The 27,929-nt window shown below is 42.0% G+C and overlaps 1 protein-coding gene across 1 annotated transcript; it reads right to left on the bottom strand.

Annotated features, from left to right (window-relative positions):
- Window positions 1-24: 24 nt before the first annotated feature.
- On the bottom strand, window positions 25-27,695 carry PLG (plasminogen). Its single transcript, XM_035108609.1, has 19 exons — window positions 27,545-27,695; window positions 24,141-24,279; window positions 23,372-23,478; window positions 19,344-19,458; window positions 16,739-16,878; window positions 15,808-15,928; window positions 14,724-14,842; window positions 14,305-14,467; window positions 14,032-14,159; window positions 12,749-12,920; window positions 10,996-11,156; window positions 9,325-9,473; window positions 8,397-8,490; window positions 7,185-7,305; window positions 5,604-5,681; window positions 4,860-5,000; window positions 3,508-3,614; window positions 2,743-2,888; window positions 25-294 (listed from the first exon to the last, which is right to left on the bottom strand). Exons 1-19 carry the CDS (start codon window positions 27,591-27,593, stop codon window positions 133-135), a joined length of 2,412 nt encoding a protein of 803 aa, XP_034964500.1. The 5' UTR covers window positions 27,594-27,695; the 3' UTR covers window positions 25-132.
- Window positions 27,696-27,929: the final 234 nt, after the last annotated feature.

Raw genomic sequence — 27,929 nt, forward strand, 5'->3', positions numbered from 1 at the left:
TAATGAAAGTCAGCCAGCCAGTCGGTCATTTTTACAATCGTGTAATTTATTTTACAACATTGCACCCGGAATCCTGTGTGTGTGTAATACATCTGTATATGTATGTGCTTCTTTCAACAAGAGTGAAACAACTCAGTTTTCACGCATTGTTTTTTCAATCCATGAAACAAACTGGGAAACTCGAACATAAACACCAGGCTTCATGGGCTGCGCACAGCCAAGACCCCAGGAGGTGACTCCATGAAGGATATATCTTCCTTGTTCTGCACAGACCAGAGGCCCTCCACTATCACCCTACAAATAAAAAGGGGAAATGAACAAACAAACAGAGCAGAAATAAACATAACCATGTAATAAACAGATCTCACTGGACACATTTTGCCTGAGACTGTGCCCACACAAGATCATTCATATATGCAGACCCACTCGCAGCAACCCCTCCCAAGGGAGCAAGGCCTAACCTAAGAAAGGTGAACAAACTGGGATTTTAAAATTGGCCATAACTTTAATGATTCCAGAATGAAGTAGGATTTGGCTTAGGTATTGGGTTGTATATCCCTCTCAGTCTCCTGGTGGAGGGCTGAGGCATGACAGAGTCACTCATGGGATTAATGCATGGGTCAACAAGCAAAGGCCCACGGGCTGAATCAGGCCCAACTGCCTTCTGGATCTGGTCCGCAGACAGTCCGGGAATTGCCACGTGGATCGCCAGCACACTAGTTATTTCCATCTCCCTCTTCTTTACATGGCGGTGGCGCCAGCGCCTCCTCCCTCCCTCCTCCTGGCTTCTCCCCGCCCTGCATAGAGGAGGAAGGGGGCTGGGCTTCATTGGTGCCAGCAGCAGTGGCGCTCGAGCGGCCACCATTTTAAGCAGCCCCTCTCCGTAGCCCTTTCGTGTGCCACTCATCGTCCTCCTGCTGCCAGCCCCTATCGCTCGCAAGACACAGAAGTCGTGGTTGGCTGAGCACCCCTCTTGAGTGGCCGCCATTGAAAGCAGCCCTTCTCCAGAGCCCTTTCACACGCCGTTTATTGTCCCGCCGTCGCAAGCCCCTGCCACTCACAAGACACAGGTAAGCAGCCACCGGGGCTCGTGGTGCTCTTCCATCATTCCCCCCCCCATAATATAGTCCAGCCCCCCACAAGGTATGAGGGACAGTGGACCGGGCCCCTGCTGAAAAGGTTTGCTGACCCCTGGATTAATTGCATTGCAAGATGAAGATCTACATGGATGCCCCCCCCCAAAACCGTTGAAGGAAGCTCTATGGCCCATCAGCCTTGGCTTTGGGACAGAGACTTCCAACCAGACCCCTCTCACGAGGTACCCTGTGAACACACCTTTTCTGAGGTGGGGGTGAGGCACCATTTCACCTCCTGCCTGATGTTAGACTAAAGGATTCCACCCCAATGCCTTATCCACCAAAGTTGTGACTATTGCTATGGGGAAGACAAAACCTGAAAACGGGGCTAATCTGTTTGCAGGCAAATTCCTTCCCTGCTCCAAATATGGCAACCATTACAGAACCACAGCCTCCTGCCAACCTGGCAGTTCAAAAGCATGTCAAAGTGCAAGTAGATAAATAGGTATCGCTACAGTGGGAATGTAAACGGCATTTCCGTGTGCTTCTCTGGTTTGCCAGAAGCGGCTTAGTCATGCTGGCCACATGACCTGGAAGCTGTACGCCGGCTCCCTCAGCCAATAATGCGAGATGAGCGCCGCAACCCCAGAGTCTGTCACAACTGGACCTAATGGTCAGGGGTCCCTTTACCTTTACCTTTACAGAACCACAGCATAGCCAGTGAATGCAGTGCTCTAGAAAGGAAGGTTAGCATACAAAACTACAATATCACTAGGTCATTAGGTCATAGGTCAATTCTTTATTGCAGTTCAGAGGGGTGGGGCAGGCAGGGTTGTTCTCCATAACAGCAAATGTCAGGAGACCCCTAGAGCTACAATTCCAAGAGTGTAACCATCAACCCCCTCTTCCCAGGAATCACTGGGAATTGCAGATCTGTAAGGGGAACCGGGGTCTCCTAGCAACTCTCAGCAATTATTATTATTATTATTATTATTATTATTATTATTATTCCACCCTTTATTTGTAGATCTCAGGGCAGCACACAACATAAACAAGATAAAAACAAGAACAAAAAAAACCTAAAACCAATAACCCCCGACTCCTTCCCACAAAGACATAACAAACTACAGTTCCCAGGATTCATTGGGGGAACCCACGACTGTTTAAAGTGGCATAATACAACTTTAAATGTATTTTGCGGATGGGGCCATAGTGAGGGTTTAGAATGTTGAGCACCCAAGGCTTACACCAAGCAGTACCCGAATGTCCATTGTTTCTGGTGTATTGTATACCTGAAGGAGTGTCTCCACCCCCATCGTTCAGCCCGGACACTGAGGTCCAACTTCAAGGGCCTTCTGGCAGTTCCCTCACTGCAAGAAGCGAAGTTACAGGGAACCAGGCAGAGGGCTTTCTCAGTTGTGGCGCCTGCCCTGTGGAATGCCCTCCCATCAGATGTCAAGGAAATAAACAACTATCTGACTTTTAGAAGACATCTGAAGGCAGCCCTGTTTAGTGAAGTTTTTATGTTCGATGTTTTATCACATTTTTAATATTTTGTTGGGAGCCACCCAGAGTGGCTGGGGAAACCCAGCCAGATGGGTGGGATATAAATAATAAATTGTTATTATTATTATTGCCAAGTATTTCCATCACTAGACTCTCTTACCTGGCAACTGTCAGTGCCACCATCAATATTCCCAGCACAGAGTTCGGTGGTTCTGACCTTGTTGTTCAGAAATTCAGGCCGGTTGCACACTTTATTTTCAATTACAGGGAAGCCAGTTTCTTTAAGGATGCTTTCTCCACCAGTTCCTTTGTGAGTAAGGGAGAAAGGAAGAAAATAAACAGACATTAAATAGTGATATAAACATTGGCAGGGTTGGTGACAGGCTGTAATGATGGGTGGTAGCCTTTAATTTTCTCTCTCTCTCTCTCTTTTAAATTAAATTTTAAAAATACATAGTACCAAAAATTACATTTCAACAACAATTTCATACATAGAAAGTCCCTAATACAAAATCCCCCTCCCCCCCCCGACTTCCCTCCGCTGCTTTCTAATTTTCTCTTTTTATGTCCCAGTAGTGGTAGGAGAATTGCCAAGTTGGCAGGCTTTCAATACTGGACATAGCCAGTATTTGGTCCTCGTAAAAAGCATCTGGGCAGAAATCACTGAAATGTCCAGAAAAATATGGACACAGGGCAAATTTCATAAAAAGTAGCTCAAAAATGTTTTTTGGTTTTGTTGGGGGGAGGTAGATTTTGCAAAAAAAAAGCTCAACAACTTTTCACTATTCGAAATATGGCGACCCTATCCATGTGTAAGAAAGACAAAAATCAAAAGGATGGAGATTAGAATAATCTAATGGAATACGGAGGGAAGACAACACAACCTTAGCTACTTTGGATACTTAGCTGCTCACAATTTACTCACCTTTTGTTTCACCCCATCCAGTAACATAACATTCTGCTCCACCTGCTACCATTGAATTGGCTGGAGGCAAACATGCCGGAATGACCTTATCGTTGATCACGGCAGGGCTGAAACAAACATTTCCAAGAGGTTTGACATTGTTCTTTTTCATCATTCCATTTACCCTGGTTGCTACCAGCTGGGTTGTGAACCTTCAGGCAACTTCTTTTTTTTTTTTTAAGGAATGCATTTCTAGAAGTCTATTGTTCCCAAATGTGTGTGTCCTTATCAATGCACGACTTTTCCCAGTCTCAGGCAAGCAAAACTGATGGAAGTTGGAACTAACAAAGAAATATTCAAATGCTTTCCCTATAAGCCTTACTTGCATCCTGGTCCTACACATGTTTACTTGGAAGGAAGTACTGCTCCTGAGCAAAAAGGGTTAAGCTCTTATAGTGACGGACGCGATGTTTTTAGAACAACTGATCTTATTTGGAACCTCCCTTTCCATTTTGGAAAGGCACATCTACTGCTTTTTAGGCAGTCAATCCACCTAAAGCATAGGAACGTTGCATGAGTCCAGCAATTATCTTGCAGGTATTTATTTGAATAGGGCAAGTTGCAAAGCAAAGATCACACCGTGATAGCTGCTGTTTAAATATCATGACTGATTTTACCCTTCGTTGTTATATTAGAACACTTTGACCACACATTATTTCTTCATGCAGCTGAAGCCCCAGATATGCTAGAACAGATGTCAATTCACATTCATTGCAGCATGCCACTGCTAAAAGAAAATCTGCAATTAGGGCCATTAGTCCTAAATGTGTACATAACACAAGGATACACTGCAGACAGATCATTATTGCTTCAACAGGTGGTTGCTTAAAACACAGAACTAGGTGGATATTATTCCATATGCAAAGCAATTTGACTAAAACAAGAATTCTCCGCTGTTAGTGATTTCAATCAAGTTAACATAATACTTTTTTTAAAAGCATGGTCTGGTGATCTAGGGATGGGCAAATCTGTAATCTTGGTTTGTCTCAGTTTCTCATTTTTCCACTCTTTAGTTCACATTTTTGCATCAGTTTGTGATTTTAAAAAATACGAAGTGCTCGTGAAAATGTGCCCAATTTTTTCAGTGTATATTTTCCCCAATAAATACATTAAATAAAAAAACCCTTTTCATATGCCCAAGGCCTATGCCAAACCTCTTACATCTGTGTGAGCTAAATTTCTCCCTGCTACATACTGTGATTTGACCCTCCCCAACCACTGTGGGAGGCACTTCACACAACCATTTCAATAGCTATCACATCATATGAACTGGTCAATAAAATGACTATTAAAATGATAACACAAAGGGATACCTGCTTAGTTTCAGCAAGGCAATGTCTGCCCTATTTGGTCCTTTGAACATTTTTTCAACATCTCGCTCTTGTACAGATGGCTCAGTAGCTCTCTCTGTGTGTGCCCCGAGTGTCACTTTGTAAAATGAAGGTCTTGACGATCTGCAAGAGGAAGATTCATTATGTAATGGCATCTCCAAATAACCAAGGCGCAGGTCTGCTCACTATGGCTGAAGAGGGCAGAATTCTTTGAAAGTTAGAGATTGGGCAACTGAAGCATATACTATGCCTCCAGTTTCAATCCAACCCACCATACAGTTTTGCATTTGGCACCACCTCACACCACAGGGAGTGAAACTACAGCAAGATGGCAGCTTATGGACAGGTGCAAAAGTCGTAAGTTGGTCTTGCCCAGCTACAGATAGATTAAGATACTAGAAGCAAAACTTCTCACTAGTGAGAAACAGGGAACAGCAGGATACTGTATAACAATCCTAGCAACTAGGAACCAGTGATTGATTCTCTTCTTCTACAACACAATTGGCCACCAGGTAATGATTACTAATCATTTATAAAAGGGGAATGTAAGAAGCTGCCTTGTATGAGTCAATAGTATCCGCATGCTTTGGGGTGTATAAATGCCTCTAAGAAAAAATAAACATGGAGCAGTAAATGTGTCCAAAGAGAGTCCATTGCAACATGGCAGACCCATGGAGCTGCTTGTCTGCTCGGAGAAAGTAGCGACAACTGTTTGAAATGGCTTACTTATCTAAGCAGTGGGTGGCTGTCAGAACCCACTGTGGAGCTATCAAGGTGCCTCCACAGAAATGCATATCAAAGGACCTGAAAAAGAAGGAACGGTAGATTAGTTGTATTCCTGCTGCTCCCAGGCATTTTAACTATGAGTTTTCCCCCTGATGATTTGTTTTTATCTGTTCTACCACTTGCTGTTTCAGATCCTATTACTGTCGTTATTTTACTGCATACATTGTATTATTTTTGTTTGATTGCTTATATTTTATTAGAAAGTCTTCAGACGGGGGAAATCTTTAAAGGGAGCAATATAAATAACAGGGGTGGGTGGGTGTATCCCAATTTTCCCCAAAGGCAAACAATACTGCCTTTAACTCAAGAGTGAGAAATCTGTGGCCTTCCAGATGTTGCTGGATTACAGCTTCCATCACCCGAACCACTGGCGATCCTGGCTGAGGTGAATGGAATCCAACAACATCTGGAGGGTCAGAGGTTCTCCAGCTTTGCTTCAACATAACACAGAATTTTTTTCTGATGTGTGAACATGTACTCTCTCCCCCACAGCGATCTTATTGATAAAATTGATGAGTATAAGTGATGCCAACTGAACCATCTTTGGAGTAGACCCATTGAAATCAATGAGTTTGAGTTATAAAAGATTGTTGGTTTTAATGATTTCAATAACCTTTGTCCATGTGGTTTCCTTGAAATGTTGAAGGGATTTTAGGAAAAGTCTGAAGCTTTTCCATTGAAACCTTCACTTCAAACTTACTTTCCCCAAGCACATGTATATACTGTCAGATAAGCATGTTGGTTATATGAGGTTGGTTAAGTCTAATTAATGCATGAAGGGTTAATACCATAGAGTAAGCTGTGCTGCCCATTTCCTTTCACCTTGAGAGGAACTAGATAATCAAGCTTTTGTTCTCAGTCTACCTAAGAAGCTCAATGTGTGAAGAGGTTCTGAGCTGGTTGCTCCAGCTCAAACTGCATGGCTCTCTTCAGCCATTCCTGAGTTCCAATACTAATAATTTAGGAACTTTCACCACTTCGGAACCAAACTAAGTTTAAATGACTGTGCAACCATTTATGAATGCTGTATGGAAAAGAACATGAACCAGATCTTTAAAGAATTTGTAAGTAAACCAATTTTTAACTTGCCAAATGTGTGGTCTTTTCCTATGCTGGGGGAAGAGGGGATTTTTGGAACTTACAAGGGGCTATTTTAAAGGTCCAACAGCTTATATTTCCTATTTTATAATGCTGCATATTTTGTGGTTTTAAATCTCCTCTGGGGTTCTCTGACCAAAGAGTACTTGCCCCAAGCTTTGATCCTGGCATCCAGGAATTATCCTCTTTATACCAATTTTTTCCTTGCACCAACGCATCTTTCCCACTTCCTCGCTAACACAAACACTTGAGGGACATTATGTAGCCCAGGGGTGGGGAACATTTGTTTCTGGGTCCCAGCTCCCATCATGCAAATCATCATGGCCAATTGTCATGAATTATGGGAGTCGTAGTTCAGCAACATCTGGAGGGTCAAATGTTCCCCACCATTGGTGTAGCAGAATGGATTGTGGGTTTTAATACCTTACTCGAAGACTAATCTGCCAGGGCCAAGAATGGGGATTTGAAACACATCCACCAACAATCCGTCCAAAGCAAAGGATTGGTTTATATTTGGCTTTTCCACATTCATATTCCTCAGCAGCTGGAGAATAAATGAAAGAGACACAGAGGAAATGTGAAATATAGTGGAATGTTAGGATTATAAACACCTCAACAGGTCTTCCTAATTTGGGAAACCCAGTGGTCAGATGCAAAAGTGGACCTCCTGCACCTTCAATAGTTGCATAGAAGAGGAAATTTCACCAGGTGTAGTTTTCATGAGAAATGCCTTCCATTACACAGCTATGAAAGGTTCACGAGCCCTGTCTCGCACTTGGACACCACAATGAGAAACGTTTGTATGCAACTCTGAAAATCATTACTCTCCCACAAATTCCCTGTTGAACACAATCCAGTTCTAGTTCCTATACCAACCCTAAACCTTCAGCTCATTGCTAAGGTTAAGGAAAATCCAATGAAGCCTAAATTGCCTAGCGACTAGCTGTGGAACAGCTTGAAAGGAATGGAGGTAATTCATTTCAACAACAGCAAGGACTGCTATCTTGTGCAGAAATCCAGTCTTCTCTTTTTAAAGAAATTGGTTGTTTAGAGAAATTGGTTTTTTAGCAGATGAAAAACTATTGACTAAGAAGAGATGGTCAACAGCAATAGGCTGAATTAAATGGGACTTACTCCCAGTAAAATGTATTTAGGATTGCAATAAAAAACAGCAACCCCATGTCAGATTCATCATTCTTTTCCACTAATGTCTAGTGATAGACATGTAGGACATGAAATTATTATATCAGATGTTCCCCAACACTGGCAGCTTTCAAGAACAGAGTCAGAATAAATGGCACCATGCCATGATGAGATCATGTTATGTGCTACCAGAACAACACATTATGGGGACAGGTGAGCAAAATCAAAATGAGCCTGCCATTTCCTGCAGCAGGCCTAGTTCCAGCCTAAAACAACATTGAAATAGAAATGTTTAAACCAGGCACCCCCAAACTTCGGCCCTCCAGATGTTTTGGACTACAATTCCCATCATCCCTGACCACTGGTCCTGTTAGCTAGGGATCATGGGAGTTGTAGGCCAAAACATCTGGAGGGCCACAGTTTGGGGATGCCTGGTTTAAACACTTAAAACGAAATATAACAAAGCTGACAAGTCTTTACAAGCATACTTACGGCACATTGGGACATCACAGTAGTCCCATGTTTTGCTTGGGTCTGTGGTATAGCACCAAGGGCCATTAATATCACCATCTGGATTTCTGCAATACTATGGGGAAAGCAACAAAAACAGAACTACATAATCTGCAATCTTTGTTTGTCTGTGGGTGTGACAACCTCATTCAGCCTGCGGCTAGGGCTTATGCCATAGCTGCCAAGTTATCCCTTTTTTAAAGGGATTTTCCCTTATGCTGAATAGGCTTCCTCACGAGAAAAGGGAAAACTTGGCAGCTATGGCTTATGTCCTTTACTAATTTCAAAATGCAACCCAAATGAAAAATTCCATAGTTCCATAGAAGCTGTAAGAACATAACTATGTTTACAGTAGAGAAGCTACTTGGATTTGGTGCAAACATAAAACTGGCTCTCTAGAAACCAATTTCAATACCTTGTTTCAAACTTGTTTTAAAAGAAAAAGTTCATGTGATAAAATAACATTATTCATTTGGTACATTTGTATTCCACCTTTCATCCAAGTAGCTCAAAGTGCTGTGCATAATTCTCTCCCACCCCATTTACCTTCACATCAACCTTGAGAGGCTGAGAGACAATAACTGACCCAGTGAGCTGCATGGCTGTGCTGGGATTTGAACCCTGGTCTCCCAGGTCCATCCTAGCCTCAACACTACAACTCAAACCACTACAACATTTTAAAAATGTAGCTAAACATGATAGACATTTAGCAAAAGAATGAGCAAATAAAGGGGGAATAATTAGAGGGGAATAAAAAAGAAGCATATGGAAGGGGACAAAAAAAATCAGGAGGCTTGGGGACATTTACCATAAGGTCAATCCTGCTTAAGCCTCATCTTTTCTGTTTCTTTACATTTTCTGTTTCTTTACATTTCACAACACATCCTACCTACTACATAATGCTACTTACATTTTTTTCCAGACCTGAACGGGGGTGAGTCTGTGGTGTGAAAAAATCGTGCTTATGAGGTGTCTGCAAACGCCACTCTTGGCAAGTCTTGCCACTTGCTGTCACGGCAATCTTTCCACGATAATCTTTACCATAACTCGTCCTACAGTCTTTAAAGGGAGATAAAAATGGATGGTTGGGTGGTTTTCTTACACAGGTCATATTTGCACTACAGGTTTTAACAGGTTCCCCCTTTGCCCAGGAAACCTGGGAATTGTAGCTCTTTCTGTGTGGTGGGGACTTTGTTTCTGTCCTGTGTTTAGACTTTGGTTCCAGATAAAGTGTAAGACGTTGGTTCGGCAAGAAAGCCTCGCCTTCTCAGGAAGATCTGGGATTGTGAGAAAGCAGTTTTTTCTCTCTCAGTTAATTGCTGGCAGGCCTAAGATTTACTGCACCTGTGTTATCCCATGCCAGTGTCTCAAGGACTTACATGGCCAGTTTGCTAATTGGAATAACATTTTTCAGCAATGCTGTCATTGGGAGCATCACCAGACACAGGGTTTTGGATAGTTACAGCTATGAAGCCTTTTGATTGGTTGAGGAGAGAGACACTTGTTACTAGACAAGAAGATACAAATCATCTACCTCTCAGTTACATTTGCTTCCCCTCAGGCCTTTTTTTATCTATCCTTTAAGTCTGTACTCTCCCGACTGACACCTTCAGCAACATATCTTTTGGGGGACCAAGAGTGTTGGTAAAGTATTCTAGTCCTGGCTAAGTTAGTCTTTGTTCTTTTGTGTGGGGGGGGTTTCCTGTATTTTCTGTATCTTTGGTAACAGGGTTCATGCTATGCTGCTGTTTCAGTATTATCAATGAAATATATATCCTTTGCTTTCATGTAGCTATTTGGGTCAAACCTTGGTTTGAAACCAGTACCTCAAATCTCTCTGATTACATGTGGCTACCATATATTTGGCTTATTTGGCTTAAGGCCTCAGGAAACAAAGAGTGGTAACTTAGAACTACTGATCACTACAATTTCCTTAAAGACCTGGAGATCATCTGTGTAGAAGCGATAATTGAAGCCTAAATTGTGGTCTTCCGATAACATCTATACAAATGCTTCACTGCCAATTTGCTTGCAGAATGGAACTAATTTTTTAGAATGAAGTCCAAAACAGCATAGGAAAATATAATATATCCTATATTCCCCCCCCAACCCTATAGAATTTAACGGACTACAAATGTGGTCTAAAATGTAACAGAGAGAATGTTAACCTAGTGAACTGAAAAAAAGATCAAACCTAGAGGCACCTTTCTCTACAGTGATACCTCAGTTGTCAAACATAATCCAGAAGACTGTTCAACTTCCGAAACGTTCGACAACTGAGGCGCAAAGGGCGGCCTACAAAGTCAATGGAGAAAATGGGGGGGGGGACGCAGCGGAAACCGTTCAACTTCTGAGGTGCGTTCGGAAACAGAAGCAATTACTTTGGGGTTTTGGCATTCAAAAACCAAAACGTTCGGCTTCTGAGACGCTCGAAAACCAAGGTACCACTGTATTGCATTCCTATAGTAACTTAAAGCAGCTGCAAAATAAATTATTTAATCTTTACTGCACTGAATTCCATATCGCTTCTATATAAAGGTGACTCTGGCCTGATGGTCTGCACTGGGGGAAGCAGTCATACCAAGGTTGGGTGACAATGTGGGCTGTGGCTGTTGTTGTTGTTGTACAGGATCAGGACACTTTTGTAGATTACAGGGCTCCCATCTTGTACTGGGATCAGTAGTATAACACCAGGGAGCCGTATCGTTGTCTGGGTTTCTGCAGTAGTTTCTCCTCAGGTCCCTATAAATGTAGATACAAAACTCTATATAATATCCAGGGTGGGAATAACATTTAAAACAGTTTGAATATAATAGGTTAGGATGCTTAGGATTCTATCATTTGATTCATTGATGTCTTGCTCCCAGGGTAATGTGCCTGGTTGCTCATTATAATAGTGCATTTCTGAGCTACACAAACCAATACAGTAGTTTTGGGGGGAGCTGTGACCCTCCAAATACTATTGGACTAGAAGGCTCAATGATCAGGGATGATGGGAGTTGTAGGCCATCAATAATTGAAGGGCCACAGGCTCCCCACCCCTGGCTTACAGTAAATACCTTCAACCTCTTTTTAAAGGCTTCTTTAAAAGCTGTGGTTAAACCACTGAGCCTAGGGCTTGCTGATCAGAAGGTCGGCGGTTTGAATCCCTGTGACGGGGTGAGCTCCCGTTGCTTGGTCCCAGCTCCTGCCAACCTAGCAGTTCGAAAGCACGTCAAAATGCAAGTAGATAAATAGGAACCGCTACAGCGGGAAGGTAAACGGCGTTTCCATGTGCTGCTCTGGTTTGCCAGAAGCGGCTTTGTCATGCTGGCCACATGACCTGGAAGCTATACGCCGGCTCCCTCGGCCAATAATGCGAGATGAGCGCGCAACCCCAGAGTCGGTCACGACTGGACCTAATGGTCAGGGGTCCTTTTACCTTTACCTTTTATAACTGCTTGAACATGTTGGGGGGGGGTCTGAATTGTTGCTGCATTGCAAGGTTTCTGGGTTTCTGCTGTATGTGTTAAGCTGGTTTTGTAATTGATTATTTGATTGATTTCTTTTAATTTGTTGCAAGATGCCTTAGGCAGGATGTGGTTTTTAAACAAATAAAATAATTATACAACTGAGGTGACTGATGCTTTATACTCTTCTTATGGACTTCCAGAAACCATCTAGTTGGCCATTTCTAGGAACAGAATATTGGACAAGATGGGCCTTTGGTGTGATCCAAAGGTCTTTCTTTTCCTAAACTAATGATATCACTTGTAACCATAGACCTTGCCCCAACAGAGAAATTGTACTACTTTTAACAAAATATATCCAACATGTGTGAATTTTTCAAAAAAATATTTGAATAGGATATCAACTATCTTAGGGACGCGGGTGGCGCTGTGGGTTAAACCACAGAGCCTAGGGCTTGCCAATCAGAAGGTCGGCAGTTCGAATCCCCGCAACGGGGTGAGCTCCCGTTGCTCGGTCCCTGCTCCTGCCAGCCAACCTAGCAGTTTGAATACGAGCAGGAACAGCAAGTACAATTCCTGGCCTAGCACAATATCCAAAATTGGGGGTTGCAGTTTGTTTCATTCCAAACAAACCACATTGTAAAGGCAAGGTTTGTTCTTGATTTCACATGAAATTTCACATGTTTGGCACAGAGTGAAACAAATCCAGAACCCTAGTTTTCAAACTCCAAGACGAGTTTGAAGAGATCACTGGAGTGTAAACAAAAGGTGGGGCACTCACCCAAAGAATCTTGTTTAACATTACCTATATGTAGGGCCATTTTACATGATTTGCTAGACACACAAAAATGTCACAATGTCTGAGGAAAGTTGAGGCAAACATACGCATTTGGGAGGGCTTCTGGGGTTTTAGTGTGAACATGAGGTGTCATAGAGCTCCATGCTTGGCATTTCTTTCCAGAGATGGTCAAGGCCATTGTACCCCGGTAACTTGTGCCTCTGCCTTGATAGCAGTCATCAACAAGTTCAGTTTGCTCAGCAACAGAAGGAGCTGCAGCTAAATTAAAACAAGATTGCCACAGAAATAAGCATATTTTTGCCCGCCCCCCCCACCCGTGCTTTTCCTGGGGCGAGACATCAGGAGAGCACATGAGACACTGGTAGCCAACATGTCCACAGAGATCTCGTGAAAAACCCCAGGATGTCCTGTTTTTTTCCAGGGCACCTACAAGGTATGCTAGAGGGCCTTTGATTCTGCATCCCGATGATAGAATGATATAGGCTCACTGAAGCTACAAGAAAGGCTACAAGAAAGCAAGGCAAAGTGAAAAGAAATGGTGACTTAAGAGCATCTGGATCTTTTGTCAATGATCAATAGCCATATTGTTGCAGATTAATAGCTTTATATTGCAATATATCAGGGGTCCCCAAACTAAGGCCCGGGGGCCGGATGCGGCCCAATCGCCTTCTCAATCCAGCCCTTGGATGGTCCGGGAATCAGCATGTTTTTACATGAGTAGCATGTGTCCTTTTATTTAAATGTATCTCTGTGTTATTTGTGGGGCCTGCATGGTGTTATTACATGAGTAGAATGTGTCCTTTTATTTAAAGTGCATCTCTGGGTTATTTGTGGGGCATAGGAATTCATTCATATTTTTCTCCAAAATATAGTCCGGCCCCCCACAAGGTCTGAGGGACGGTGGACCGGCCCCCTGCTGAAAAAGTTTGCTGACCCCTGCAATATATCATTCAGATTGACAGCCCAATCCTAATTTATTTCTTGTGGATTTGCTTTGCTTTACAGTACAGATCAAAGCAGATATTCTAAACACATGTGTTCAGAAAAAAAGTTCCTATGAATTCAATAGGAATTTTGCCTGGGAAGCAAGCCAATCCCAAGAGCAGAAGGAATTTATTCAATTAATATACAATTCTGACTCAGCCCATTCCTCATGCAGATAGGAACAACAGATGCAACAGATAAAAATCAGCATAATGAACTACCCAAAGGGTTGAACTTACTCTGCATCTGCTTGTCGCCTCTTCTTAAAATTAAACCCAGATATCATAGCCAGATTTGTCACCTGAGCTCTTGGGGTTTTTTTAAATATCAAAATGGCTTGTTCTGGTCACATCTACTGCAGATGCACAAATGCAGCCTCTCTTACCAGTAGCTACTGGTGCACCATCACAGCTATCAATATTGCAGTATTCCCATCGTTTTTGCGGATCAGAGGTGTAGCACCAGGGCATGTTCTCTCCATCAGGGTTTCTACAATAGTTATTTTCTAAATTCCTAAAACAGAAAATGCATGAAGGCAACTGATGTTGGAACGACTTTGCACTTATTTTTAGGAAATCAGAGAGATGACAAGCTTACTGCAATGCATTTCTAGTCTCAAAGACTGAGATAACAATATTGGATCTATAGTTTAACATACTTGCAAGGGTAGTTCTCTGGCGTTCTGGCATGCTTGTGAGGCTCTTGGGCTGCCCAGGCCTGGCATGTTGTCCCCGATGCTGTGACGGCTACGTTACCCCGGTAGTCTTCTCCTCTTCCCGCAAGGCACTGGCGCCCTGGGCCAGAGGTTGGTGGGGGTGTCACTATATCAGAAAAGAGAAAGCAAATGAAGCCAGCATCTTCAGAACACCTAAGAGGCAGCAATCCAATTTACTACTTCCTTAAATGGAATATTCGTTCCATTCTGTGGAATGTTTGAGGTTGCCAAAAAGCTACCATACACTTTGTGATATCAAAGTTTCTTCTACTTGAATGTTGGATCCCCACCGCTGCCAAAGAAAAACGAACATATTGCTATATCATCACATCAAACCTGGAATTGGCCATCCAAATACTTACTGCACCGAGGAATGTTACAAAATTCCCAGCGTTTAGTCGGGCTGGTGGTGAAACACCAAGGGCGAGGCTCACCATCAGGATTACGGCAGAAGTTTGACTTCAGATTCTTTTCTGGAAAACTGAACATTACATGGGAAAGTTGAGGCTTCTGCCTATTGACCACTGCACGGGTTATTATGTTTCCTGGGGCGGGGGCAGGAAACTGCCCTCTGCCAGGTCAGACTACATGTCCCTCTGTCTCAGCATTGCCTTCTCTTGACCCCAACAGCTCAGTTGGTTAGAGCGTGGTGCTAATCATGCCAAGGTTGCAGGTTCAATGGACAGTGGCATCTTCCTGCATTGCAGGGGGTTAGACGAGATGATCCTCAGGGTCTCTCTTCCAGCTCTATGATTCTATGAATTGCAACGTTTTGTCAGGGTGTCAGGCAGGCATCCTTCCCACCCCCCGCTTCCTTGAACCCATGACTTTGTACATGCAGTTCATGTGCTCTGCCACTGAGCTGCAAAGCAATGTGCCAAAGACTTCGGAATCAAGCATATATTTTACATGTTGAGCTCTGTAGTTCCCACACATGAAGTTCCTATATCCTATATATACCCAGAGACATCTCACACAGATTCCATTCATTTGAATGGGCAGAAGAACTAAAACTATAGTACAGTCGTGGTTATTGCATTCTACCCTATGTGGGGTTAATCCAGAAGCTCCAGCTGGAGCAGAATACTGCACTGAGACTGTGGGTGGGGGCAGGTTAGCAGCAGCACATAACTCTGAAAGGCCAAGATCAAGGCTCATGTATTAATTTACAAAGCTTGTAGCAACTTGAGTCCAGGATACCTTTAGGATTGCCTGATGCCTTCTACCCCCGAGTTTTTCTGATGTTATCAGTGACGGACTCCATGCTCTATGCCTACTGTACACTGTTTAGAAACTCTGGGATTGAGCATTACATTAATCATCAAAATAAATGGTTTCTGCCTGAAGCCTTCATATAACTCAACATGTTATCCTTTTATCCCCCATTCTGTTCCACACACCATTGGTAATTGACTTGTGACTTACTTTTTTTGACTTGTGACTTACTTTGAAGGAATATATCCATGAGCATGAGGTTCCTGAGAAGCCCAATCCTGGCATTCAAGCCCAGATTCAGTTTGGGAGACCCTGCCTTGGTAGTTTTCCCCGCTGCAGTACATGCATTGCTCTGTAAGGATAAATGATTCTCTTTGAGTCATGCAGCTTTGTCTTCTTGTCTTACAGGCAGTAGGAATGGTGGAATGTTAGGTCTTCTGCTCCCGCTTACTGTACACAATAATAGGACTTAGTGATCAAGTTCTGGTTTTATATTATAAGGCTGTTAAAGCCACTAGGAAGTTTAGAGCTCAGGTTATATCAGCGCTGGTTCCTTGAAGGTGTCAGAGCTAAGCTACTTGCCCTTCAAAATCTAAGGTAGTAAGTAATTTGTTCATATTGTCTTCCTGAAGTTTTAAATTATACTCTCTTATGTATTATTATAAACATGATTTTAAGAGCATGTGTACAATGTTTGTTGGGCTAATGGAATTGCTGGTGTGTGCGCGTGCGCGTGTGCGTGCGCGATACTGTTTTTCAGTTTACCCTTCTTTGCCAAATGATCCCAGAGTGGGTATTATAGAATAAAAACATAATGATGCTTCATCAAAATTGGATTAATGTAGACTAATTATTGCCAAGATGGATTTTTTTTCTGTAATCCAGTTTTCTGTGTCTTAAAATCAAATCTTGGGGAACTCCTCTGTTCACTTACGAATGATTACCAAACAACCCAACAGCAGCTTACACTAGTAAGAATTAATCAGAAGAATAATGCTTCTATAAAGGCCCTGCTACTATATTTGTATTTTGATATTATGAATAACGTGGCCATGTACATGTGAAAACTAGGTTTCTTCATCATTAAAAAGAACAATACTTGAGTATATGCTGCATTTAAAATTGCCTTGTAAAATTTAAGTTCTGGTGCGCTCAACCCCACCTTCACATTCTTGGATGTTGCAATAGTCAAATCTTGTTGAAGGATCCGTTGTGTAGCACCAGGGACCTTTCTCATCATTATCAGGATTTCTACAGTAATTTTTTTCTAATCCACTATCAGGGTTAGTGGTAGGCGAGTACCTAGAAAGAAAGAAGAAAACAGAGATAAAGAATACAGTCGTAACTTGTAAGTTGAACGGAATCCGTTCCGGAAGTCCATATGACTTACAAGACATTTGGAAACCAAAGCGCGGCTTCTGTTCCTGCAGCCAATCGGAAGCTGCGGAAGCCGTGCCAGGCGCTCGGCTTCCAACCTTGTTTGAAAGTTGGAACACTCACTTCCGGGTTTGAATCGTTTGGGAGCCAATTTGGTGGCTCCCAACCTTGGGTCTTTCTCCCTAAACTCAACAACCTTGGGTCTTTCTCCCTAAACAAAAGCTTGACAATGGGTTAGGGATCAATGGGATCACTGCCTTTTCTTTTCTTTTTTTTAGTGGGAGTAGATCGCAGTCTCTTGGAAGCTAGACATCCCTTTTATAGGATATCTCCCCATTCAACACCATTGTCTGCTACACACAGAGGCAGGGATGTGACAATAATATGGCAATGCCATATGTCTTATAGCAGCAGCTATTACTGGAGCAGAAGGGAGACATGGTGTTGCAGCTCCTTTCAGCGACAGCTAACCATCCTCTGTAACAACTAGCTCTGGTCTGAATCAACTGCATTTGCGTCCATGAGTTTATACAAAACTGTTGCTCTTTCGGTGTCCTGCACAACTAAAGTTTCTTTATTCGTACAGCAAATATTTTCAGGAGGAATCCAAAGCAAACAGTAACGAAGCACTGAGAAATGAATAGCTATTTGCCTATCCTATCTAAACGTTAGGTTAGTAATTTAGCATGGATTGCTTCCCCGTAAGAGCTATAACTTATTGTCACTGCAGAACAATGCAGGCTCTGATGAATCCTTTTGTCACCTATTACAGTGGTACCTCAGTTTAAGTACACAATTGGTCCCGGAAGTCTGTACTTAACCTGACGCAAAATTTCCCATTGAAAGTAATGGAAAGTGGATTATTCCGTTCGAGACGGGTCCGCGGAGTACTTAAACTGAAAGTACTCAAACCGAAGTGTACTTAAACCGAGGTATGACTGTACTGCCATCGCAGTCAGGAAGTACATAAATTCTATCTTCTTGGCCAATCATCTGGCTCATGGCTTGAATTGCAGCGGGTTAAGAGTAAAAAATCCTTAAAAGGCATGTTTGTTGCACAAGAGAGTGAGAGAGAGAGAAGCAGCAAAAGAAATGTCTTTAAAGACTATGTGTAATTACTGAGGGTTGTGTTCTACCTTAGTCATACTCAGAGACCATTGTTTCATTTTGAATGAACCCATTATGCTAGCAGAAACCAGCGTAAAGATTCCCACTAAGCAACCGAACACTCCCTCCACCCCCAAATCTGTTCTGGAAGTTCAAGAGATTCCCCCCCCCCCGAACAACATGTGCATAAAGAGGAGAGAGACAAACAGAAATGCTTGCGCAGATTAAATGCTCTCCTTAGCACTACAACACCCTCCCATCGGACGTCAAGGAGATAAAGAACTACACAACTTTTAGAAGACATCTGAAGGCAACCCTGCATTGGGAAGTTTATAATGTTTGACATTTCATTATATTTTTATAAGTGTTGGAAGCTACCCAGAGTGGCTGGGGCAACCCAGCCAGATGGGCAGGGTATATTTATTTATTTATTTATTTATTTATTTATTTATTTATTACTACTACTGCAACCCATTGAAATGAATGGACATTACTTAAGTCTACAGTGGTACCTTGGTTTATGAACACAATTGGTTCCGGAAGTCTGTTCATAAACTGAAGCGTTCATAAACTGAAGCAAACCTTCCCATTGAAAGTAATGGAAAGTGGATTAATCTGTTCCAGACGGGTCCGCGGAGTACTCAACCTGAAGCGTACTTAACCCGAAGCATGGGTGTAATTGGTTCCGGAAGTCTGTTCATAAACTGAAGTGAACTTTCCCATTGAAAGTAATGGAAAGTGAATTAATCCGTTCCAGATGGGTCTGCGGCATTCGTAAACCGAAAATTCGTAAACCGAGGTGTTCATAAACCGAGGTTCCACCGTATTACTTTTAATGGATCTGCTCAGATAAGTACTTAGTTTGACAACCTTCAATATTTTGTTTTGATAATGTTCAAAGTGCAATTCTTTTATACTGTTTTGCATGAATAGCTGTAAAAAGAAGATTATTAGCATAAGAGTACACCAGTGTTTCTATGAGAAGGTGGTCAACTTTAAGCTGCAGTCTTGTGCCCACTTCCTTGGGAATAAGTGCCAATAACTCAGTGGGACTTAATCCTAAATGATCACACGAAAGATTGGGCTTTAATCAAGGGGACTCACAACCCAATCCTGTGCATCTTTACACAGAAGTAGGTTCCACAGACTTCACTGGGGCCTACCCACAAGTAATTAAGCAGATAATTGAAGTTTGTTAGGCACAACTAACTTTTACCGAAATGTGCCCTTCATATTTCAGAGAAGTGGGAAGCAGCTCATTCTCAGATGGGAACAGATCATACCTGGGTACATGAGGAATGGGGGCTGCCCATCTCTGGCATGCAACTCCATTCTGAGTTTTAGATTCAGTTCCTCTGTAGTCTTGTCCAGTTCCTTTTTTGCATTCAAGTAGATACACTGAAAGACAATGCTTACTATTATTATTTATCATTATTATTGCTACGGCTACTACACAGCACCACCACTCAGTATTAATGAACACACACACACACACACAATTTATTTATGCACCCCAACCTAATGTTCTGACTTTCCATTTACTGAAATGAACAATACTGTACAAAATGCTGTGCAATCCAGGTGGTGCTACACAGACCCTCCTTCTAACTGCACACTTAAGCCACTATCCAGGAAAGGCCGGTTCACACAAAACATTCCTTTCTGCACACAAATCAGTGCTGCTAATGCAAAGAATGGAAATGTGGACCAAGCTAGAAACAATCCTACGATTGTGGCAGCTGAAGTAAGTTACAGGCAATGGTGGCAGCCTGGTTCGCACTTCAAGTTCCCTATGTACAGTAATTGCAGGTGGATGGGATAGACAGATCAAGCAAAGAGAGACAACATTTTGTTTGTGAACCAGAAGAAGCATTAGTGCGCTGTGCTGAGTTTCTTTCTCCCGCAATAAGTAGTAATGCTTACCCCATGTCATGGCATTGTGCCTCCTCCCACCCTCCACTCTTCATCATTGGATACTGCTGAACTGGTCTTTGACCGTAATAATAATAATAATAATAATAATAATAATAATAATAATAATAATAATAAATAATAATAATCATATTGGATACTGCTTGCTGGATGAGGAAATGTAGGATATCATGATGCCCTTATAGCAGCTCTATGTTTAATGCCTAAGTCTATCTACCCAAAAAGTTTCCAGACTGCAATGTTCATCCTGATAGGTTTGTGTGGAGCTTATATGATAAAGGGCCCCTTCAGGGTCGTGTTTTTCTTGCAGGTGTATTCCACAACATGTCTTTAACACAATAATAGTGTGTCAGTGGTGGATTAATGCTGGACCAGACACACATATTTTGGCTTTATTACTTGTTCTGTGGTGCTTCTTCAGTGTTACCACATTATCGCCTTCTCCAGGGGCATGCTTGTGCTGTAACAAAAGCAGGACAACTTCTCCTTCCCCCGGAACATTTGTGGTATTTTTTTATTTCGAGGCATGCACCAACTGGAAATAAAGCAGTTTGCCTGCCCTGAAACTTTTGCAGGTGCAAACCGTATTGGAATCTGTCTCACGTATAACAGCCCCAATGCCATCATGAGCACAAATAATCCTGAATGCACACACAATTGTTTTAATTTTTTTTTGAGGGGTCCATTGTCAGCTAGTGGTTGCCATTCCCCACTTTCTGTTGCAATGTTTCGTCTGTTTTCTTACCTGACTGCTTGTGGCTAGAAAATGTCAGAATGATTCCATGAGGAAAGTGTGGGATAAGAACTAAATATTTTGCAAATAAACTGCCGGTCTGGAAGTGCCCCCAAAGTGTGGAAACATCAAAAGAAACTAGCAAGCCACTGTTGGTGGCTGTGTAGCATTGTAGTATATGGGGGTGTCCAGGTGGGGAGAGCTCTCTTCATAGGGAAATAAATTAATGGCTAAGAGCAGGAGTCAGCAACCTTTTCTAGCTGTGGGCCAGTCCACTGTCCCTCAGACCATGGGGGGGGAATATAATTTGGAGGGGGGAAATGAACAAATTCCTATGTCCCACAAATAACCCAGAGATGCATTTTAAATAAAAGGACACATTCTACTCATGTAAACTACCCCTAGCTAAGAGTCCCTTTTGGAAGTCAACGCATGACCTGGGAAAAGCCCATTCACACGGGGATGTGAGAGATCTTCCCTGCAGTTACTGCAGCAAGACTCTGCAGCATGTTAATAGGGTGGAATGAAATTGCCAAACAACTATAATTTTTCCAGTGCTGCCAACAGTCTGCCAGATGCTAATTAGTGCAGCAGACAGGAACACTTTTCCAAAATTGATTCAACTGAAGTTAGTCTCATATTAAAAGGTGCAAGTGAAGAGTTTCTCAATTTGCTTCAACAGAAGTTAACCCTGCATTTAAAAAGTGCATGTGAAACAATCTGTTGATTATGCTAACTATAGCTAATTAAATGCCAACCATACTGGGAAAGGGAATAAATAAAATACCCAGTTTATAAGAAACACCCCACTCTAAAAAAGTTGTTTTAGTTGTTTTCAATTAAGTACATCAATGAAGTCACATCATTGCGACAGCTGGCACAAACCTCTGTGCATGGGGAGCAATTATAGCAAACTCTGTCTACTTTTAGTATTTGTGGAGGAGGGTCAGAAAAAGGAATGGTGTTTCATGTGAGAGAAATGCAATACAGACAGTGGCAATGTCTTTGCATCACAGATTTGGAAAAACCAAAGAGACAAATGAAGATCTTTAAAGACCTTCACAATCTATAATCTAGCATGTACACTTAGAGATAGGCAAACAATTGCATACAGGAAAGGGGGATTTCATTTTCTTGGGATATCTATTGCCAACGCCACATCAAAGGCTGCATTGGAAGATCTCCTGTGTATTAGCCCAGCACTATGGCAGAGAAAGAAATGAGGACGTCATTGCCAAATATCCTCCTACAGGAGACATCTGTTCCCTCGCTGGCTGTTTCCTCTCCACCCTTGAAGAAATCCCAGTGCAGCCTTTGGGAGCAGTCTTTAAGTGTCCGTGAAATGTCAAGATCTTGGCTGACATGACCTATTTCTCAACTGCTGATGGGAACATGAGCATACTTGTTTAGCGAATTTTGGACTAAGAACGTAAGAGCGGCCTTCCTGGAGTGGAGTGATCTAGTTTTCCCAATTAACTCCCACCACTAAGCTGCATGGCATATAGACGGCTTTCTCCAACCTGTTGCACTCCAGATGTTGTTGCAGTGTAACTCCTATCTGCCCCAGTCAATGATCAGTGATGATGGGAGTTATAGCCCAAAACATCTGGAAGGCACCAGGATGGGGAAGGCTACAAGGAAGGCATGTTCCAAGGCTGCATTAATTTCTGGAGTTTTCAGCGGTCCCTCTCTGGCTTAACGCAAGCCATTTTCAATTATTTTAGGCCACTCAGTTCTTCAGGAAATTATTCCAAGTAATAAAGAATAGCCTTTACATGAGGCACACAAAACCACTGTCCCTCCAGATGTTGCTGAGCCACAACTCCCATCAACCGTAGCAAGGATGGGCAATGGCCAGAAATGATGGGAGTTATAGTTTGGCAATATCTGAAGGGCCAAAGATTACCCACACATCCCTTAAACAATATTAGCAGCTATATTTTCATTTCCTTAAATAACCAGTCGTCGTCCCCCAAACTGAGGCTAAGGTCATATGTGACAAAGGATGGCAGTAGCACATGGGTGACCTTGGAATTCTTTTCTCTTCAGGGAAATGTTTCTTTGACAAATACACCCAACAAATATATTTCAAATGGCCTCGGCTGTCAATCGTGTAAGATATTGGGAAGACATGACATTGCATAAAGTGCTAGAGAGCTAATAATAATAATAATAATAATAATAATAATAATAATATTTTTATCCCGCCCTCCCCAGCCGAGGCCGGGCTTAGAGAGGCTAACATCATAAAAACAACACAATATGCATAAAAACAGACATCAATTAATTAAAATAGATCTTTAAATTAATTCAGACAAGTTAAAATCTGGGCAGGTGGCAATTATCAGGTTGGAATTGAGAGTGGTTAATACTTGCCAGGACCAACTGTTTCCACTGATCACACAAGGACCTGTGAGCGGGTTGGGGGCCTCCTTCGGGCTTGTTTTATACAAAGGAAAGTAAGTCAAACTGCATCCTGCCCACAGGCCTGGCAGAACAGCTCCATCTTGCAGGCCCTGCAGAAAGATGTCAAATCCCGAAGGGCCCTGGTCTCTTGTGGGAGAACGTTCCACCAGGCTGGGGCCATGGCCAAAAAGGCCCTGGCTCTAGTCGAGGCCTTGATATCCAAAAGCTGTATATACTTACTTCTTTTTTCAAAGAGAATTACATCTGCCCTTCTGAACACAACTGTTGTTTTGGTGTTGTCGCCCAGTGTAATGCATTGCTGATCTTTGACAGCAAATATAAAAGACCTGTTGAAACAGCAAGATGTGAATGGGGCGCAAATGCAATGTGAGTTATTAATTCCAAGAAAATTATTCTATCCATCTTCGATTGTTTTGAATTCACTCTTTGAAAGTCATCCGTACGAAATTACATCGAGGCAGAAGTTACATCAAGGCTGTTAGTGTGAAATGTGATCAGCCTGATTCACACGTCCCATTAACTATGGTTAAAATAAAATATGGCTTCATATGAACAGGCAGCATGCTGAAACAACAGACACTTCACTCCTCCACCGCTGTGCTCCTGGCAAACAAGCCACATTGTGTCATCTGAACCTTGGCCCAAAAAAACCAATGTGTGGAAATCAAGGCTGAACAATTCCCATCATCCCCGGACATTCCCCCCCCCCGAGTGGGGCTGATGGGAGTTGTAGTCCAACAACATCGAGAGGACACCACATTGGTTATCCCTGCGCTGACCATTGAGGACCAACTTCAAGACCCCTGCTCTCTCTTCTGATAGCTCTTCACATTTAAGCCAGATTTGAGAACCCTTCAAAGAGAGAAATGTCCTCTTTAGGTAGAACACATGGCTACCCCAGTCTTAATGGATACAAAACATTTGAGGTCAGAATTGATCATTAGAACGTTTGGGCATCCTTGACAGGATGTAACAGTGTCAGGGTTACCTGCAAGTAAATGTTGTTTCAGCTTCACATTTCTGTGCGCATCCTTCTATATCAAGGGTCCTATAGACCTGGCTTTGTTGACCGAGTATCCATGCGCCATCTGTTCTTACATAGTTTTCATCAAGCAGATCTCCTCGAACTAAAAGAAAATGAGCAAAGAGGCAAGATTATAAGGTGAAAATGCGGCAGCTAATAAAAACAATAACAAAATTATTGGGAAAAGGTGACTTATCTGGGCAATTTTGATGTGTTGAGGCACATGTTAGGGTTGTCATGTGCCATCACAACATTAGGATGGCCAATTAAACACCACTAAAAAAGAGGACACATTTACGTACGCTAATATGCATGGGCGTGCACGTATGTGTGGGTGCAAATTTAGATATAATCACTATAATTTAAATAACAGTGCAGTATATCTCACAATAGTAGGGTGACCAGATGACCACTTAGTCCACTGTCTAGTTGCATTCAACCAGACTAGGACTGCACAGCCATTCAAATAGAGGACTCCTTTCAACAAAGGGCTCTGACAACTATTTAAGTAAAGCACTGTCTTCTGTAAAATAGGACGTGGTCACCCTGTCTGAGATGTTGTTCATGATGCTACTTCTTTGGATTTTGCCATTATGAAGAATGCCTCTTTATTGTGTGAGCTTCTCATGATGTCATGTCAGTGTCTCATGATGTCATATGATCATAGCACTGTGAGTGCCCTCATTCCCACTCCAGTTCATTGACTGACATTTTGGGTGGAGAAACTTGCTGCATAATGACTTCAGGTCACCCATTTTGCCTTTCTAAAGGGATTCTGCATTAGCACGAGGGAAAGGAAGGCAGGCTGCAGGTGATTGGCCTCTTGAAAAAGGCAGTAAAATCATCTATTGCTTTCTTTAGCTTATTTTACCACTATGAATGTGTCATTTGATTTTTCTGCAGCAATAACCAAAATGGGAGAGAATCAGAGGAGGGAATGCCTGCACATTGACCATAATAACTATGTTATCTGGGCTTTAAATAGATGCTCCAAAATCCAGTGATGAGGGGAAATGACCAGGGAAAACAAAGTCCAATTTGTTCAGTGCAAGTACTGAGTGCAGACCCAACCCACCAGTAAAATCTTAGCATATAGTCTAACACTTTATTAATCTTTTTAAAATTATTTCTTTGTTTTGGAGAAGTAATCTTCTAACATCCAGACAACTGCAGATTAAAAACTTAATCTACTGAAAATGCTTTGTTGCCCTGTTCAGCTCAGCAGTGAGAAAGTTGACAGTGAGTGGTGTCTGGCTACTGAATGCATAAACAGTTTCCTCTGTATAATGGTATACTTTGTGGTTTGGAGCTTTGAAACAAAAGGAGGAACCGACTGTATTAGTAGCTGAGGTGCACACTTGCTTGTGTGAGATTATAGATGTCCAATAAAAGGGTAAGAAGGGTTGCTCTGAATCATACTGGCAACCCTAATCCTATTCACCTGGGAGTAAGCCATATTGAATTCAATAGTGCTTACTTCTGAGTAGACCAGTGAAGATTGCAGCCTTAGACTGTGATCATTAGACTGAGTGCTATCCGGCAGCTCTTATAGATATGCAATATTTGTTGAGTCAAGGCCAATAATTGAAGGAGACATGGTAGTCGTTTTTGTGGACAGATTTATAGAACCACTTCCAAAGTCCAGTGAAATTTCTCCATTGCCTGAGATGGCCTTTGCATCAAGGCCACTGTGACCAAATCTTAAAGAGTGTTGTGTGGTTGCAGCTCTTTGGCTGGATCTACACTGACCTTTTAAGTGTCATTAGAACGATATTAGAAATAATTAGAATAATTAGATAATTAGAAATATTTTTCTAAAACGTCACAAGGCATACACTTCAAATAAAGCATTGCTTACAACCATCAAAATAGGAAGCATTCTCTTTTGCTTTCTCCCCACTTGTCTCCCTGCTTTCTGGTTGCTCTGCTGCACCCTCCTTCCTAGCTTTCACCAAGCCAAGGCAAGAGATGCATGTGAGGAAAACAGTGACCACTGCACAGGTGTTGCAAGACAAATGCACACAGCAGGCATGTCCCTTATCTATGCATTGTCTTGCAGCAAAATACATATGAACAAACCATGCATTGTGAATGAGATGACCTCCAACGACAAACTAGTGGACCAAACTAAAGTGCCACACCTAGAAAGGTATTATTTTATGATTAATATTTATAACCTTTCTTCCATAAATGGAGCTCAGGGGGGTATACAAGTGATGAGAAAACCCAGATCTTCTGAAATTGTTGCATCATGTGTCTTGGGACCATGATCTGGGATGCCCTTAATGAACCATGGACTTCATGGTTATGAGCGTTCTCTACTTATATAGTCCAGAAAGTTAGTTTTGCACATTCTGCCTCCAAGTGGATTATGGGAAGAAGAAACACCTTGTAGTTAAGATGGCTGCTGAGTTACTTCATTTAGAGCTGGGGTAGCCAGAAGGTGTTGGACTCCAGTTGCCATTAGCCCCATCTAGCAAATCCAATGTTCAAGGATGACAGGAATGGTGTCCAACAGCATTTAGAGGGCACACATTGACTACCCTTGAGTTAGAGGCTCCAGGTCTCATACCCAAAATAAATAGTTCAGGTTTCCTTCCTATGAAGCTACTGTCTCCCCTTTGGGGAACAGTCGAAAGCATCCCTGAAACAACACGAAATGTGTGCAGCTTATCACCATGTGTAGTTTTTGCCTATTACACTAACATTACTCTAGCAAGAGAATGGTCTGATGAGATAGGAAACAATTCTGTGGCTGAACCTAAGCATACTTGCTCTGCAAGTTGCCTGGGTGGGACAGTCTGGAGAAACATAACTAATCTTCCCTGAGCTAAAGGCAGAATGGAGGTTAGTCATATTAAGAACAGAATATATTTATAAAAGGGGAATGGAGGATATTCATATAATAAAAGGACCAAGTCAAAATACAGCATGGCACAATGAATGTTTAATAGGACAGACTAATCTATATCTTTGTACCTACATAATTAAGTATTCCTATATGGGTCATAGTTTGCAAACACGTGGTGTTTGGAAAATTTCAGCATAAAAACATCAGCATAAAAAAAAAATAGTTTACATTAAATGTGTTCACAGAATCCCTGAGCCAATCCTTTTAGTTCCATAGTTCTTGAGATTGCAAAGCATTTAGAAAATCCATTGTCTTTATAGAATATATTTGAAAAAATATTTAGGTATCAGCATTAAACATATAAGGATACTACATTTCAAACACGTACATGGGCTCAGCCTATTTCAAGTCTAGAGGATAAATCCAATTTAAGCTGGTTTGAAGATTACAAACTATTTCTGAAAACCTTGTCCACATTCTCTGCATCATTAAAAAAGCAATGTAAAAGCAACCTTACCTGAGAAGAGAAATAAAAGCAACACAAATATATGTTTGCAAGACTTCATTTTGGGAAAGGCAGGTTGTGTGCTGAAAGGTCTGCCACTCAATGGACAAAGTTTTATTGACTCAGCTCAGATTTAGACAAGCATTAAGCAAACTAGATAGTCAAAGCAAGTTAAACATTCTCTTGGTGCCATAGGCCTCTCTTTCTACTCAAAACGTTCAAACATAACCTTGAATTCAAGATCTTACAAAATAACACAGTTATGTTTGATTAGATGTTGAGAAAGGGTAGGAGACCTTTCCCGGTATATGTAAATGAATTTTTGCTCTGAAATTTTTAGTCTTTTCCCTCATTAAGTAGTGGGTGGAAGCACATCATAGAATGTCTCTAGATTACA

The sequence above is a fragment of the Zootoca vivipara genome, chromosome 3 (assembly GCF_963506605.1).
Source record: "Zootoca vivipara chromosome 3, rZooViv1.1, whole genome shotgun sequence".
Classification (NCBI taxonomy): domain Eukaryota; kingdom Metazoa; phylum Chordata; class Lepidosauria; order Squamata; family Lacertidae; genus Zootoca; species Zootoca vivipara.